We start from the raw sequence: 18,136 nt of genomic DNA on the forward strand, positions 1-18,136 counted from the left end.
TACGTGAGCGAGTACGGAGAAAACGGAACGATTTGCGGAGAAAAAAGTCATGGATCCTTCACCAAGACAATGCCCCAGCTCACAGTGCGTTGTCAGTGAAGACGTTGTTGGCAAAACACAACATTCCGATCTTAGATCATCCACCCTACTCACCTGATTTGGCCCCCTGTGACTTTTTTCTTTTCCCTAAAGTCAAGTCAGCTTTGAAAGGAACTAGATTTGAGACTGTTGAAGCAGTAAAAGAAAAAGCGACGGAAGTAATGTATGGACTTACCGAAAATGATCTGCAGCATTGCTATGAACACTGGAAAATTCGTATGGAGCGGTGTAGAGACCGAGGAGGAGAGTACATTGAAGGAGATAACATGAAATTGTAAATAATTGTAAATAAATGTTTTTTCCAGCATCAGTCCGGTTTTTTTCTAGCCGCACCTCGTATATTCGATACGTCATCCAGAAACGCACCCTCTCGAAAACTGGATAGCAAGCTACACCGCGATGCAGAGCGCCTCTCTTACAGAGTTTACCACTTGAGTTTGCCAAACATCTCCGTAAAGCTATCACGCTTACCAAATAACCCTGTGACGAAACGCGCCGCTCTTCTTCGGATCTTCTCTATCTCCTCTGTCAACCCGACCTGGTACGGATCCCACACTGATGAGCAATACTCAAGTATACGTCGAACGAGTGTCTTGTAAGCCACCTCCTTTGTTGATGGACTACATTGGTTCAAATGGCTCTGAGCACTATGGGACTTAACATCTGAGGTCATCAGTACCCTAGAACTTAGAACTACTTAAACCTAACTAACCTAAGGACATCACACACATCCATGCCCGAGGCAGGATTCGAACCTGCGACCGTAGCGGTCTCGCGGTTCCAGACTGACGCGCCTAGAACCGCTCGGCCACACCGGCCGGTGGGACTACATTTTCTAAGGACTCTCCCAATGAATCTCAACCTGACACGCGACTTACCAACAACTAATTTTATATGATCATTCCACTTGAAATCGTTCCGTACGCATACTCCCAGATATTTTACAGAAGTAACTGCTACCAGTGTTTGTTCCGCTATCATATAATCATACAATAAAGGATCCTTCTTTCTATGTATTCGCAATACATTGCATTTGTCTATGTTAAGGGTCAGTTGCCCCTCCCTGCACCAAGTGCCTATCCGCTGCAGATCTTCCTGCATTTCGCTGCAATTTTCTAATGCTGCAACTTCTCTGTATACAACAGCATCATCCGCGAAAAGCCGCATGGAACTTCCGACACTATCTACTAGGCCATTTATATATATTGTGAAAAGCAATGGTCCCATAACACTCCCCTGTGGCACGCCAGAGGTTACTTTAACGTCTGTAGACGTCTCTCCATTGAGAACAACATGCTGTTTTCTGTTTGCTAAAGACTCTTCAATCCAGCCACACAGCTGATCTGATATTCCGTAGGCTCTTACTTTGTTTATCAGGCGACAGTGCGGAACTGTATCGAACACCTTCCGAAAGTCAAGGAAAATGGCATCTACCTGGGAGCCTGTATTTAATATTTTCTAGGTCTCATGAACAAATAAAGCGAGTTGGGTCTCACACGATCGCTGTTTCCGGAATCCATGATGATTCCTACAGAGTAGATTCTGGGTTTCCAGAAATGACATGATGCACGAGAAAAAACATGTTCTAAAATTCTACTACAGATCGTTGTCAGAGATATAGGCCTATAGTTTTGCGCATCTACTCGACGACCCTTCTTGAAAACTGGAACTACCTGTGTTCTTTTCCAATCATTTGGAACCTCCCGTTCCTCTAGAGACTTGCGGTACACGGCTATTAGAAGGGGGGCAAGTTCTTTCGCGTACTCTGTGTAGAATCGAATTGGTATCCCGTTAAGTCCAGTGGACTTTCCTGTTGAGTGATTTCAGTTGCTTTTCTATTCCTTGGACATTTATTTCGATGTCAGCCATTTTTTCGTTCGTGCGAGGATTTAGAGAAGGAACTGCAGTGCGGTCTTCCTCTGTGAAACACCTTACGAAAAAGGTGTAGAGTATTTCAGCTTTACGCATGTCATCCTCTGTTTCAATGCCATTATCATACCAGAATGTTTTAACATGCTGTTTTGATCCACTTACTGATTTAACGTAAGACCAGAACTTCCTAGGATTTTCTGTCAAGTTACAGGGCGTCTATCTCGGGGCTGTCAAACTAAACGATTTGTAACAGTTCGTTGTGTCAATATGGTGCCAACTACTGTTCAGATTGCTGCTGCTGATGCATTACTCACTACGATGCGCCAGAGCCATACGCTGAATGCGATGGTCTTCTGCCTCGGTAGTGCCACGTTGCCGTCCGGAGCCCGGTCTTCTTGTGACTAGGTTCTCGGGAGCACTGCTGCCAGCAATCATGTACAGTAGCAGTAGCTACATTCCTACCAAGTCTTCCTGCAATATGGCAGGAGGGACATGAAACTTCTCATACTCCTATACACGACTTAGTAAGGTGCTGGCGACTTTGTTGCCTAAAAGGCATTCTTGACTGACATCAACTCGCCACGCCCAATGTCAAAGGTAACTAACGCTCACGACCGTTACAGCTTGTGTTTAAAGCAAACCTGATTTGCAACCTCGTAGTGGCGCTACTAGCGCCGCTCTAGACACACGCCTACCAACTTTCGTTTACGTCGGACAATTCCTGCTTGGTGTTGAGATTTTTTCCGTCAGTGTAAATCTTTCGAGCCCTTTTCAAAGCAACTAACCAAAGATTCGCCACTATAGATTTAGGGAAATCAGAGAAAATCGATTGCCAGATAGGGATATGTGTGTCGCTCTTTGTGATTCCAATGCTTAAACCACAGCGCAGATTAAAGATTCAATAAGAGGCACATTTTAAAGACGATATCAAGAAATAAATGAGGAATATTGATGTGTAAAATACTTCAATAAGATATTCTTTCACCTGGAGTTACGAAGACACAGGAAGGAGAAGCTTCGGCGATGACTGGATACTGCGCGCCGCTAGGTGTACTGGATCTCCAAGGGCACTCGTAGCTGTAATACTCAGCACCTGCGAAAAAAAAGTTTGTACACTGGTTTCCATAAGACAGAACCACGAGAACTCGACACCTATGTGCCGAATCTAATGAAAAGAAACCAAAGACGAAAACATGTAACACAGTATAAACGAACTTGAAGATTTTGTCTGACAATGTATACATGCTCGAACGTGAAACATGTTTATGTCTACGATATGGGTGTAGCAGTTCATGTAGTGCAAGTAATGCCAACGCAGTGTTATTGTCAACTTCTCTCCTTCAGCAAAGAATGTAGGAGCAACAATAGGTGACAATCTAATGTGGACTGAGCAGGTAATTGCAGTGTGCAAGAAGGAGTTAGCAGCTCCCTATGCCGTTTAAAAATATGAAAAGCTCTTTCTTCTTGAACTGAAAAAGAAACTAGTACGAGTACAAACACTTCCAGTTATTGATTACAGCGATGTTACCTTGCAAGGCCTTCCCCAGGAAAGTTCACTTCGCCTGAAACTGGTTATGAATGCCTGTGTTCGTTACATTTGTGTTCGAATATTTGATCACATTTTAGCATCAAATGCTCAGCTATCCTGGCTGCATGTAGACAAGAGCACATACTCCAATATCCCCTGCCGTCTCTACTGTCTTGTCAATGAACACTATCACTCGTATCTCTCCTCGATTTTAACGGTCTTGTCTGTACAATTTCAGAAATATCCAATCTCCTCAGAGCAAAATCCCTTCTGTCCCACTCTGTCGCTCAACCACTTTTTCGAGGTCCTTCTAAGTAACAGGAACCCGGATCTGGAATAACTTTTTATTATTATATTAGAGAAGCGAATAACATCCCCAGTTTCAGAAGATAGTTATGACGGATCTGCTAAAGCAACAATAATGATTTCCGTTGTTCTCACTCGCATTAGTTATCCTTGTACGTCCCTATTTCCAACTTAACCTTCCTCATTTCTCAGTACTCTTAGCCGAGGCTGTCTCCTTAAATTTCCTTTTCACCAGAATTCGCAGTATCAGGAAACACCTATTTTGTACACCTATAAATTCGTCTTACATCTGCCACTATCATTATTATTTATTATTATTATACAAATTTGGCCGTTAAAGACCGTTAAAACAGCTATTTCTTGCGCTTCTGGGAAGTCTTATTTCTCTCAGTCCACACTTCTTTCATTCTTGCGCTGAAGGCGGCTTTTCTCTCTTCAGACCATTTGGTTCCACAAGTCTTCTTAATTTTCACACCGAAACCCGTGAATGAATTCAGTTTTTTTCTAAAAAGGTTTCTGTTAAATATTGTTTCCTGATCTATGTCCATTTCTTTTAGATCTCTTTCTGTGTTGATAAACCATAAATTTTTATTTTTTAGATTTGCGATGTACGAAAATATTTGTTTTGTAAGCCTAGTCGGGTTCATCTTCATGATGTGAGCATAAAAGGAGCATCTTCTTTTTCTAATTTCGTCTGTAATTTTGCGGCACTTCGTATACACTTCTTTGTTGCTTTTTAGTCTGTATACAGGCTTGCCTTGATCATCTGTTATTTTCCTGTGTCCAAGAATTGTCCTCACAATTCTTCTTTCACGATTTTCTATCTGTTCTGCGTATGTAAAATTTGCCAGTGTTTCTGATGCATATAGTATCTGCGGTCTAATGACAGTCTGGTAGTGTCTGAGTTTAATGTTTTTGGATATACATTTTTTTGAATACATTTGTCTGCAGTAGTGAGTTGCTGTCTCTAGTTTTTGTATTCTAGCCCTGCAGGCTGGATGACCTTTTGCCACAGGCTGAATTAGTTCACCAAGATATTTAAAATGTTTAGATACCTGTATTTTCCCGTATTTCGTAGTTATTTTCTTTGGTGGATTTTTGATATTTGTAATGTTTTCTGTCTTTTCAAATGAAATTTGCAAGCCTGCTTTTTCAGCAGTTTCTTTAAGTAATTCTATTTGTTTTATTGTGTCTTTTTGTGTGTAAGCTAAACAGGCGAGATCGTCAGCGAAGGCAAAACAGTTGGTTTCAATGGCTTTGTAGCACTTCCCTCCAATTTGGACTTTCTCAACTCCATGTTTTTGTGTGAGTTTTCTCCATTCTGCTATGACTTTATCCAGAACACAGTTGAAGAGTACCGGGGACAGCGCATCTCCTTGTCTGACGCCGGTTTTGACCTCGAAATGCCGTGAAATTTCTCCTTGGAATTTTACTTTTGATGTTGTATTTGTTAATGTTTCTTTGATTATGGTGATTGTTGTTTCATCTATTTCATATTCTCGAAGTGTTTTAATGAGTGTGTCCCTATCGATTGAGTCATAAGCTTTTTTGAAATCAATGAATGTTATGAAATATTTCTTTCTCCTTGTAGATAAATAGTTCATTGTTGTTTTGAGGTTAAAAATTTGTTCGGCGCAGGATCTTCCTGGTCTGAAGCCAGCTTGATATTCTCCAAGTTTTCCCTCTATAATTGGTGATACACGAGTGAGCAGGGCTTTTGATAGAATTTTGTATGGGACTGGGAGAAGCGATATTCCACGATAGTTGTTAACATCCCTTTTGTCACCTTTTTTAAACAAAGGGTGAATTAGGGCAGTTTTCCAGTGACCTGGGATTTTCTTGGTTTCCCATACTTGTTCAAGTTCTTTGTGTAGTGCTTCTACTGATGTTTCTCCCCCAAGCTTGAGCATTTCTGCTGTAATTGTGTCTTCTCCACATGCTTTCCTGTTTTTGAGATTTTTGATTATGTTTGTGATTTCCTCTCGTGTCGGAGGTGTTGAATATGTTGGTAATGTTTCTGGTTGCGTAAAACTGAGAGTCTTGATGGGTGTTTGGCAGTTTAGGAGTGTCTCAAAATATTCAGCCAGGATTTCACAGTTTTCAGTATTGTTGGTGGCGAGAGTCTTATTATTTCTCAGCCGGCCGGTGTGGCCGTACGGTTCTAGGCGCTTCAGTTTGGAACCGCGTGACCGCTACGGTCGCAGGTTCAACTCCTGCCTCGGGCATGGATGTGTGTGATGTCCTTAGGTTAGTTAGGTTTCAGTAGTTCTAAGTTCTAGAGGACTTACGACCACATATGTTAAGTCCCATAGTGCTCAGAGCCATTTGAACCATTTTATTATTTCTCATAAGGTTTAGGCAAGGGGACTGGTATCCTCGGAGTTTCTGGTTGAATGTTTTGTACCAAGTTGCCGTGTTGCATTTCTTGAAATTCTCTTCGATTGATTCCAGTTGTTGTTTTTCATATTGTCTCTTGGTGTTGCGAATAGTTTTCGAGGCATTTTTTCTGGCTTGCTTAAATTCATCAAAGTTGTTTTCAGTTTTATGTGAGTTCCACTTTTTCCAGGCTTTAAGTCTTTCATGCAGAACTTCATTACAGTTGCTGTCCCACCACGGGTGTCTCGGTTTGCTCTTTTATGAAAGGTTGTTTCTGTTGCCTCAATCTAGTTGTTCTGAAATTCTTGGAGGTTTTGTGAAGGGGAGAATGTCTTTAGTTTTTTCTGAAAATCCTTGAGGTTAAAGTTGGACTTAAGGTTGTAATTTCTCAGGGTTGTAAGATCAAAATTTATTTTATTTCTGTTTCTATATTCACCGTTTCTGCTTTTCTGTTTGTTTTGTGGGATCAGTTTAGTTTTTATTTTCGTGAGATAGTGATCGGAGTCGAGGTTTAGAGATTTTCGGACACGTGTGTCCAATATTTCTTTTTCACATTTGGAGGAGATGGCAACGTGATCTATTTGAAATTCTCCGATACTCTTTATCGGAGATATCCAGGTTTTTTTGTTTTCTGGGAAGATGTTTAAAACGTATTGACATTAGTTTGAGTTTAAACTGCTTACAGAGCATAATTAACCTTTCTCCATTGTTTTTGGTTCGTTCGTCTGCGGGAAAGTTGCCGACAATATCGCGGAATTTCTTTTCTTTTCCAATCTGAGCGTTAAAATCTCCTAGAAGTATTTTCATTGTTTTCTGGGATTTATGATATATGATCCTTAAGGTTTTCCCAGAATTCATCTGTTTCTTCCCTATTTTTAGCATTATTTTTGTCATTTGTGGGAGCGTGAACATTGATTAATGTGTATTTTTTATTTGCACATCGAAAAGTGAGGAAAGATGTTCTCGATTATGTTGACCAAAAATGTTCGACAGAGTTCAGAATTTTTGTGTTTACAGCAAAAGCTGTGTCAAGCTGAGTGCATTTCATCATTACAATTTTTCCAGGTTGTCCTTTAAATATTCTGAATTTGTTTGATTCAAATGTGTTTTCATCAGTGAAGCGAGTTTCTTGTAGCGCCACAATTTGTATGTCTTCCGTGTGTAACTGGTCTGTAAGGTGCTTAAGTTTTCCCACTTTGAGAAGGGAGTTTATGTTGAGAGTTGCTATGTTGAAGATTTTTCTGGGTTTAATCTTGTTGGATTTACATGGTGTTGCAGACTCCCAAGAATCCATGGGTCTGCTTGCGTCGTTGCCGACGGTGGATTGGCCACCTGGGGTAGTTTCGTTATTGAAAGACATTTCCATCATGCGTTAAGATTGTAACTGTTGAAATTCTTCAAAGTTGGGGGAGATTACTTGCGTAACCTACCAGGAATACGACTAACGTTGTTAGCGTTATAAGGTTTTCTTAAAACAGCCGCCTCTAACATGAGGAACAGACGCTGCCCACAAGCCGCCCAATCTGGGTACAGACGCTTGCAGTTATAGATTTTTGGTTCCTCCGCTCTCTCAGCCGTTGGGAGTTAAAAATTCCTCATCCGCCTATGAGATCGTTGACCGGTTTTCACCCGTAACCCTAGGCAGGGGCCCTCACAGGGTGCTACCATCCGGAGCCAGATGGACCCAGGTTTTTTTACGAGGTTGTTACTCCTCCCCCTCCTCCTCCCTCCACTATCATTATTATTATTGTCTTTATTATTATTATCATTGTTAGTAGTAGAAGCTGCAGTATTACAGGTAATGCCAATATTAACTTTATTAGTTCAACTCAATAGGTATATAATTTACTTACATTTCCGCTTCAGACATTCAGATCATTTTAACACTAGTTGTCGTATTGAAATTGTTATCTCTTACGAAACTATGATTTAAAAGAGGTACTGCACTTGTGTGTGAAACGCTGATCAGATGAAAGAGATGGCCCTAATCAGATGCAAATAAATAAAACGAATAGATATTACCCAAGCAACACTACAATGAAGCGCGAAAAAAAAAACTGGTATTGGCATGCCTGTTCAAATACAGAGATATGTAAATAGCCAAATGCGGCGTTGGGCTCGGCAACGCCTAAGAAAGACAACACGTACCTGGCGCAGTTGATAGATAAGTCAGTGCCGCTACAATGGCAGGTTATCAAGATTTAAGGGAGTTTGAACGTGGTGCTATAGTCGGCGCATGAGCGATGGGACGCAGCATCTCCGAGGTAGCGATGAAGTGGGGATTTTCCCGTTCGACCATTTCACGAGTGTACCATGAATATTAGGAATGGGACAAACGCCGACTGAAGAGAATCGTTCAACCTGACAGAAGCGCAAACTTTCCGCAAATTGCTGCAGATTTCTATGCTGGACTATCAACAAGTGTCTGCGTGCGAACCATTCAACGAAACATCATCGGGCTTTCGGAGACGAAGGCCCACTCGTGTGCCCTTTATGACTGCTAGACACAAAGCTTAAACCCTTGCCTAGGCCCGTCAACACCAACATTGGTATGTTTATGACTGGAAACACGTTGCCTGGTCGGACGAGTCTCGTTTCAAATTGTATCGAGCGGATGGATGTGTACGGGTATGGAGACAACTTCACGAACCAATGGGCAATGTTTGTCAGCGGGGGACTGGTTCAAATGGCTCTGAGTACTATGGGACTTAACTGCTGAGGTCATCAGTCCCCTAGAACTTAGAACTACTTAAACCTAACTAACCTAAGGACATCACACACACCCATGCCCGAGGCAGGATTCGAACCTGCGACCGTAGCAGTCCCGCGGTTCCGGACTGCAGCGCCAGAACCGCTAGACCACCGCGGCCGGCAGCGGGGGACTGTTCCAGCTGGTGAAGGCTCTGTAATGATGTGGGGTGTGTGCAGTGATATGAGACCTCTGATACCTCTAGATACGACTAAGACAGGTGACACGTACGTTAGCATCCAGTCTGATCACCTGCATCCATTGCGCATTAAGACGGACGTGGGCAATTCCAGCAGGACAATGCGACACCCCACACGTCCAGAACTGCTACAGAGTGGCTCTAGGAACAGTCTTCTGAGTTTAAACACTTCTGCTAGTCACCAAGCTCCCAAGACATGAACATTATTGAGCACATCTGGGATGCCTTGAACCGTGCTGTTCAGAAGAGATCTCCACCCCTCGTACTCTTACGGATTTATGGACAGCTCTGCGGTATTCATGGTGTCAGTTACCTCCAGCACAACTTTTGACGTTAATCGTATTGCAGCCCTTAGGCTCGCTCGGGGGAGCCCTACACGATGTTGGGCACGTATACCAGATTCTTTGGCTCTTCAGTGTAGATCACATGTGTGATCCTGTTACTAACGGTGTCTGTTAATTCCATAGGAGAATAATGACATTTTTGTTGAAAAGCTTTCCTTATTGTGGCAAAATTCCGAGAGGAGGACTACGAACAGCAATATACGTCTCGGGAATAGCAAATGAGCTGTATCTGATTTCGATAAAAAAATCGAACTGTTTTCTGTTGGCGAGACGAGTGCAAAGTCTTCCAGATTTGTTGCAGTGTAAGATGAAATCGTCGAATGTTGCGCCAGCTTAAGGGGTTACACGAACTTCAGCGATGCCATCTTTATAGACCAGTGTAATCATAGTTCTAGGAAAAGACACATGAAGCCATGGGCGGCCACCTACAGGTATTTTATGTTTACTTGCGTTCGCAGTTATCATTTCTGAAACACACAGATATACAACACGCACAGAAGCACATACTCAATGCCTCTTCCAAAAGCAATCCTGTCATGTATTTTTCATGACTGATAATGGTTTGCAGTTTTTCGTGAAATCCGAACAAGTCTGCTATCAGTTTCACAATCTGAACTAGGATACATCAATGGAGAAAATGGTCCTCCAGTGATATACAGGGTGAGTCACCTAACGTTACCGCTGGATATATTTCGTAAACCACGTCAAATACTGACGAACCGATTCCACAGACCGAACGTGAGGAGAGGGGCTAGTGTAATTGTTTAATACAAACCATACAAAAATGCACGGAAGTACGTTTTTTAACACAAACCTACGTTTTTTTAAATGGAACCACGTTAGTTTTGTTAGCACACCTGAACATATACACAAATACGTAATCAGTGCCGTTTGTTGCATTGTAAAATGTTAATTACATCCGCAGATATTGTAACCTAAAGTTGACGCTTGAGTACCACTCCTCCTCTGTTCGATCGTGTGTATCGGAGAGCACCGAATTACGTAGGGATCCAAAGGGAACGGTGATGGACCTTAGGTACAGAAGAGACTGGAACAGCACATTACGTCCACATGCTAACACCTTTTTATTGGTCTTTTTCACTGACGCACATGTACATTACCATAGGACGTGGAGACGCAGAAATTGGCCAGCCCGTTCTCCTGATCTTACACCTCTGGACTTCTTTCTGTGGGGTACGTTAAAGGAGAATGTGTACCGTGATGTGCCTACAACCCCAGAGGATATGAAACAACGTATTGTGGCAGCCTGCGGCGACATTACACCAGATGTACTGCGGCGTGTACGACATTCATTACGCCAGAGATTGCAATTGTGTGCAGCAAATGATGGCCACCACATTGAACATTTATTGGCCTGACATATCGGGACACACTCTATTCCACTCCGTAATTGAAAACGGAAACCACGAGTGTACGTGTACCTTACTCCTCGTGGTAATGTACATGTGCGTCAGTGAAAAAGACCAATAAAAAAGGTGTTAGCATGTGGACGTATTGTGCTGTTCCAGTCTCTTCTGTATCTAGGGTCCATCACCGTCCCCTTTGGATCCCTACGTAATTCGGTGCTCTCCGATACACACGATCGAACAGGGGAGGAGTGGTACTCAAGCGTCAACTTTAGGTTACAATATCTGCGGATGTAATTAACATTTTACAATGCAACAAACGGCACTGATTACGTATTTGTTTATATGTTCAGGTGTGCTAACAAAACTAACGTGGTTCCATTTAAAAAAACGTAGGTTTGTGTTAAAAAACGTACTTCCGTGCATTTTTGTATGGTTTGTATTAAACAATTACACTAGCCCCTCTCCTCACATTCGGTCTGTGGAATCGATTCGTCAGTATTTGATGTGGTTTACGAAATATATCCAGCGGTAATGTTAGGTGACTCACCCTGTACAGTGTAGCGTACGGTACATGTAGGCGTGCCTTTGGCAGACGCTGCTTTTGGCGGCAAGCGATGAGCGTACGAATACCACCGGTGTAAAGCCTCCTGAGCCCAGTGTAAAGTTGCGAGCAATAGTCAGGAAGCTTTAATTATGAACTCGAAAAAATTAAGCTGCGTACATGACATATGGTGATGGTATTAGTCCTTCTTAGAGTTGTAAAACTACTGTAGGCTACCACAGATTATCGAGTAAGAATAGGCTACGGCCGTTTTTCGAGCAGCTTTAGTCAGCGAAGATCATAACTGCGTTACCTGTACATTTGGGCCGGCCGGAGTGACCGAGCGGTTCTAGGCGCTACAGTCGGGAACCGCGCGACTTCTACGGTCGCAGGTTCGAATCCTGCCTTGGGCATGGATGTGTGTGATGTCCTTAGGTTAGTTAGGTTTAAGTAGTTCTAAGTTCTAGGGGACTGATGACCTCAGAAGTTAAGACCCATAGTGCTCAGATCCATTTTGTTGTTGTTGTACATTTAGTGTGTTGCTTACCTATTGGGCGTTACCTTATTTTGACCGCTTTGTTTTCGTATGTGATCAATCTTTTACTAGGTTCCCCTAGAGAACTGAAAGCGGTGAAAAATCTTGAAACTGAGTGTGGGTATATAAAGGGTCACGTAACCTATGGAACATTATCGTCTTGTCGTGTTAAAATTCTTCTTATTTCCGTGCTTGTTAAGAAAACTATGTGAGGAATTCCGCCTTATGCAAGATACACACACAAAGGTGTCTTGCATAAGGCGGGATTTCTCATCCAATCTGCGCAACAATTTCGTTATACGTCGTTATCGTCCTGTCTGTTACTTAAAAATAAACAGTATTTGTGGCAAAATTGGAACTGTCATTGTTTAATTGAGGTTTTAGTCGAAAATTTTTGATTTATAACGTGAAACGGAGGGATATTTTTGAAAAAATTAAAAAAATACAGAATGAGATTTTCACTCTGCAGCGGAGTGTGCGCTGATATGAAACTTCCTGGCAGATTAAAACTGTGTGCCCGACCGAGACTCGAACTCGGGACCTTTGCCTTTCGCGGGCAAGTGCTCTACCAACTGAGCTACCGAAGCACGACTCACGCCCGGTACTCACAGCTTTACTTCTGCCAGTACCTCGTCTCCTACCTTCCAAACTTTACAGAAGCTCTCCTGCGAACCTTGCAGAACTAGCACTCCTGAAAGAAAGGATATTGCGGAGACATGGCTTAGCCACAGCCTGGGGGATGTTTCCAGAATGAGATTTTCACTCTGCAGCGGAGTGTGCGCTGATATGAAACTTCCTGGCAGATTAAAACTGTGTGCCCGACCGAGACTCGAACTCGGGACCTTTGCCTTTCGCGGGCAAGTGCTCTACCAACTGAGCTACCGAAGCACGACTCACGCCCGGTACTCACAGCTTTACTTCTGCCAGTACCTCGTCTCCTACCTTCCAAACTTTACAGAAGCTCTCCTGCGAACCTTGCAGAACTAGCACTCCTGAAAGAAAGGATATTGCGGAGACATGGCTTAGCCACAGCCTGGGGGATGTTTCCAGAATGAGATTTTCACTCTGCAGCGGAGTGTGCGCTGATATGAAACTTCCTGGCAGATTAAAACTGTGTGCCCGACCGAGACTCGAACTCGGGACCTTCGCCTTTCGCGGGCAAGTGCTCTACCAACTGAGCTACCGAAGCACGACTCACGCCCGGTACTCACAGCTTTACTTCTGCCAGTACCTCGTCTCCTACCTTCCAAACTTTACAGAAGCTCTCCTGCGAACCTTGCAGAACTAGCACTCCTGAAAGAAAGGATATTGCGGAGACATGGCTTAGCCACAGCCTGGGGGATGTTTCCAGAATGAGATTTTCACTCTGCAGCGGAGTGTGCGCTGATATGAAACTTCCTGGCAGATTAAAACTGTGTGCCCGACCGAGACTCGAACTCGGGACCTTTGCCTTTCGCGGGCAAGTGCTCTACCAACTGAGCTACCGAAGCACGACTCACGCCCGGTACTCACAGCTTTACTTCTGCCAGTACCTCGTCTCCTACCTTCCAAACTTTACAGAAGCTCTCCTGCGAACCTTGCAGAACTAGCACTCCTGAAAGAAAGGATATTGCGGAGACATGGCTTAGCCACAGCCTGGGGGATGTTTCCAGAATGAGATTTTCACTCTGCAGCGGAGTGTGCGCTGATATGAAACTTCCTGGCAGATTAAAACTGTGTGCCCGACCGAGACTCGAACTCGGGACCTTCGCCTTTCGCGGGCAAGTGCTCTACCAACTGAGCTACCGAAGCACGACTCACGCCCGGTACTCACAGCTTTACTTCTGCCAGTACCTCGTCTCCTACCTTCCAAACTTTACAGAAGCTCTCCTGCGAACCTTGCAGAACTAACACTCCTGAAAGAAAGGATATTGCGGAGACATGGCTTAGCCACAGCCTGGGGGATGTTTCCAGAATGAGATTTTCACTCTGCAGCGGAGTGTGCGCTGATATGAAACTTCCTGGCAGATTAAAACTGTGTGCCCGACCGAGACTCGAACTCGGGACCTTCGCCTTTCGCGGGCAAGTGCTCTACCAACTGAGCTACCGAAGCACGACTCACGCCCGGTACTCACAGCTTTACTTCTGCCAGTACCTCGTCTCCTACCTTCCAAACTTTACAGAAGCTCTCCTGCGAACCTTGCAGAACTAGCACTCCTGAAAGAAAGGATATTGCGGAGACATGGCTTAGCCACAGCCTGGGGGATGTTTCCAGAATGAGATTTTCACTCTGCAGCGGAGTGTGCGCTGATATGAAACTTCCTGGCAGATTAAAACTGTGTGCCCGACCGAGACTCGAACTCGGGACCTTTGCCTTTCGCGGGCAAGTGCTCTACCAACTGAGCTACCGAAGCACGACTCACACCCGGTACTCACAGCTTTACTTCTGCCAGTACCTCGTCTCCTACCTTCCAAACTTTACAGAAGCTCTCCTGCGAACCTTGCAGAACTAGCACTCCTGAAAGAAAGGATATTGCGGAGACATGGCTTAGCCACAGCCTGGGGGATGTTTCCAGAATGAGATTTTCACTCTGCAGCGGAGTGTGCGCTGATATGAAACTTCCTGGCAGATTAAAACTGCAAGGTTCGCAGGAGAGCTTCTGTAAAGTTTGGAAGGTAGGAGACGAGGTACTGGCAGAAGTAAAGCTGTGAGTACCGGGCGTGAGTCGTGCTTCGGTAGCTCAGTTGGTAGAGCACTTGCCCGCGAAAGGCAAAGGTCCCGAGTTCGAGTCTCGGTCGGGCACACAGTTTTAATCTGCCAGGAAGTAAAAAAATACAGATTTATCATATAGCACTAGAAACAACACACGGAATTTTTACAGAATATTTCGAGAAAATATGACAGGATATCAACCTCTAAGCTTATGCTTCAAAAGACAAGATGGAACACCGGAGACAAATCCGAAGAAAAACTGTGAAATATTAGCTCGATACTTTGACACATTACTCAACTGCGATGAACCAAAACAGAGATTACAGTTTACAAATCCAGAAACTAACCAGGACTCCGAACACCCAACACACGAAGAAATAGTGAAAATAATAAAATCATTGAAAAACAACAGAGAACCAGGAGAAGACGGACTAATTGCAGAAATATGGAAATTAGACCATGAAAACTTTACACCCAAAACACACAGAATAATCAAAAACATCTGGGAAACATAAAAGGTGCCAGAAGAACGGAAGTCAGTCCTAATACACCCTGTCCACAAGAAAGGAGACAAAACAGACCGTAATAACTACAGAGGAATTTCGTTAGTGCTTGTGACGTACAAAATTCTATCCAAATGGTCCAAATGGCTCTGAGCACTATGGGACTTAACTTCTGAGGTCATCAGTCCCTTAGAACTTAGAACTACTTAAACCTAACTAACCTAAGGACATCACACACATCCATTCCCGAGGTAGGATTCGAACCTGCGACCGTAGCGGTCGCTTGGATCCAGACTGTAGTGCCTAGAACCGCTCGGCAACTCCGGCCGACCAAAATTCTATCCAACGCTCTATTAAATCGCCTAGGTCCTCAGATAGATTCACATATCGGAGAGTACCAAGCAGGACTCAGGAAGGGAAGATCGTGCAGTGAACAGATCTGGTGCCTGAGAACAATATTAACAACGAGAAAGTCCAGAAACACCACAATAACATTTGTTAATTTCAAGAAGGCCTAAGATTTCATAGACAGAGAAACACTTTTCAGTACACTGGAAGAAATGAAGGTAGACAATAAGACCAGGAAACTAATTCAGGAAACATTAACAAATACAAAATCCAAAGCGGAGTTCATGGGAGAGATCTTGGAACCGTTCGAAATCAAGACAGGAGTGAGACAGGGATATGTCCTGTCATCCATTTTATTTAACGCAGTTTTAGAGAAAATAATCAGGACATGGATCAAAGGAATCAGTGGGGTAAAGATGGGGAGACACAAAAACAGAACCACAAACATAAAATGTCTTGCCTTTGCCGATGATATAGCTATCACAACAAATAACAGAAAAGAAGCCAAAGAAGCCCTAGAGACACTACATGAAATCGCAGCCATAACAGGACTACAAATTTCGTATGAAAAAACCCATTACATGAACACAAAATCCACAGACAGAAACCTATTGGTAACAAAGTGTGGAAAGATAGCTCAAGTAGAAAGTTTCAAATACCTGAGAGATATTATACGGAAAACAGGACTAAATTCGACAGCCAATGAAGAAAGAATTGCAAAGCTACAGACTTACATGGAATCATTACAACAAAAGAAGTATTTCCGTTAATGCCAAATCAGACACTACAAAACAGTAGTCTTACCAGAAGCCTTGTCTGTCCCAGAAATTATAGTAATCAGGGGAAGAACGATTCGCCTGGGCCTTAAGTCAAACAGATGGCGTGTACAGGTACAGCTGCCCATGCAGCTTCAACACGATACCACAGTTCATCAAGAGTAGTGACTGACGTATTGTGACGAGCCAGTTGCTCGGCCACCATTGACCAGACATTTTCAACTGGTGAGAGATCTGGAGAATGTGCTGGCCAGGGCAGCAGTCGAACACTTTCTGAATCCAGAAAGGCCCATACAGGACCTGCAACATACGGTCGTGTAATATCCTGTTGAAATGTAGGTTTTCGCAGGGATCGAATGAAGGGTAGAGCCACGGATCGTAACACATCTGAAATGTAACGTCCACTGTTCAAAGTGCCGTCAATGCGAAAAAGAGGTGACTGAGACGTGTAACCAATGGCACCCAATACCATCACGCCGGGTGATACGCCAGTATGGCGATGACGAATACACACTTCCAATGTGCGTTCACCGCGATGTCGCCAAACACGGATGCGACCATCATGATACCGTAAACAGAACCTGGATGCATCCGAAATAATGACGTTTTGCCATTCGAGCACCCAGGTTCGTCGTTGAGTACACCATCGCAGGCGCTGCTGACTGTGGTACGATGTCAAGGGTAACCGCAGCCATGGTCTCTGAGCCGATAGTCCATGCTGCTGCAGACGTCGTCAAAGTGTTCGTGCATATGGTTGTTGTCTTGCAAACGTCCCCATCTGTTGACTCAGGGATCGATACGTGGCTGCACGATCCGTTACAGCTATGCGGATAAGATGCCTGTCATCTCGACTGCTAGTGATACGAGGCCGTTGGGATCCAGCACGGAGTTCCGTATTACCCTCCTGAACCCACCGATTCCATATTGTGCTAACAGTCATTGGATCTCCACCAGCGCGAGCAGCAATGTCTCGATACGATAAACCGCAATCGCGATAGGCTACAATCCGACCTTTATCAAAGTCGGAAACGTGATGGTACGCATTTCTCCTCCTTGCACGAGGCATCATAACAACGTTTCACCAGGCAACGCCGGTCAACTGCTGTTTGTGTATGAGAAATCGGTTGGAAACTTTCCTCATGTCAGCACGTTATAGGTGCTTCGTGCTTCGTGGTGTAGCAATTTTAATGGCCAATAGTGTATATGCCACGAAGACAACACTTTCTCCGATTCGTGTATTGATATGCCGGAGTTACTTGTTAGAGAAATCACCAGCAGAAGGCGTCCTATCTCTTGAAAAGTATAACAGCAGCTACGGCCCAGGTAGCAATATACCAAAGCAACAAGTTGACGCGGTCACCAGTTCCCGGCGCCCGACAAATAATCCCGTGAGACGACTCCAAAATCAGCGAACGCGATGTGCCGGAAGATTGGGAGCTCTATACATAGCGATGTAGCAGCACTCCACATGTCGAACAGTTTATCGACTTTGCTCTGTATACGTTAACTGGTCAAAAGTATCCGGACACCTATTTGTGGACATTAATATGGGGTGTGTGCACTCTTCGACTTTATGACGGCTTGAACTATACTGGGGACACTTACGATGAGGTGTCTGAATGTCTGTAGAGGAATTTCAGCGCACTGTTATTAAAAATCCGAAACCAGAGAAGGTAGTGATACTGGACGCCGGGTTCTGGAGCGAAGTCGACATTATAACTCATCCCAAAAATGTTCCATTGGGTTCAGGTTGGAAGTTAGGAACAGATCAGTCCGTTTCAGCAATGTTACTGTCCACAAACCGATACCTCATGAAAGATGCTTTATGATGACAAGGTACACTGTCATGTGGATACAAATAATCATCGTCCACGAAGTGTTCCTCTAAGTATGCAATA

The 18,136-nt window shown here is 43.8% G+C and overlaps 1 protein-coding gene across 2 annotated transcripts in view; it reads right to left on the bottom strand.

Moving 5' to 3' along the window:
- The window catches only part of LOC126184548 (paired mesoderm homeobox protein 2-like), a 508,494-nt gene that overhangs the window by 92,500 nt on the left and 397,858 nt on the right, over window positions 1-18,136 (bottom strand). For both annotated transcript variants that reach the window (XM_049926974.1, XM_049926973.1), the window contains exon 4: window positions 2,957-3,064. In XM_049926974.1, the coding sequence (XP_049782931.1) occupies window positions 2,957-3,064 (108 nt within the window). The remainder of the gene's footprint in view (window positions 1-2,956; window positions 3,065-18,136) is intronic.

Source organism: Schistocerca cancellata, chromosome 4, assembly GCF_023864275.1.
Source record: "Schistocerca cancellata isolate TAMUIC-IGC-003103 chromosome 4, iqSchCanc2.1, whole genome shotgun sequence".
In the NCBI taxonomy this organism is placed as follows: domain Eukaryota; kingdom Metazoa; phylum Arthropoda; class Insecta; order Orthoptera; family Acrididae; genus Schistocerca; species Schistocerca cancellata.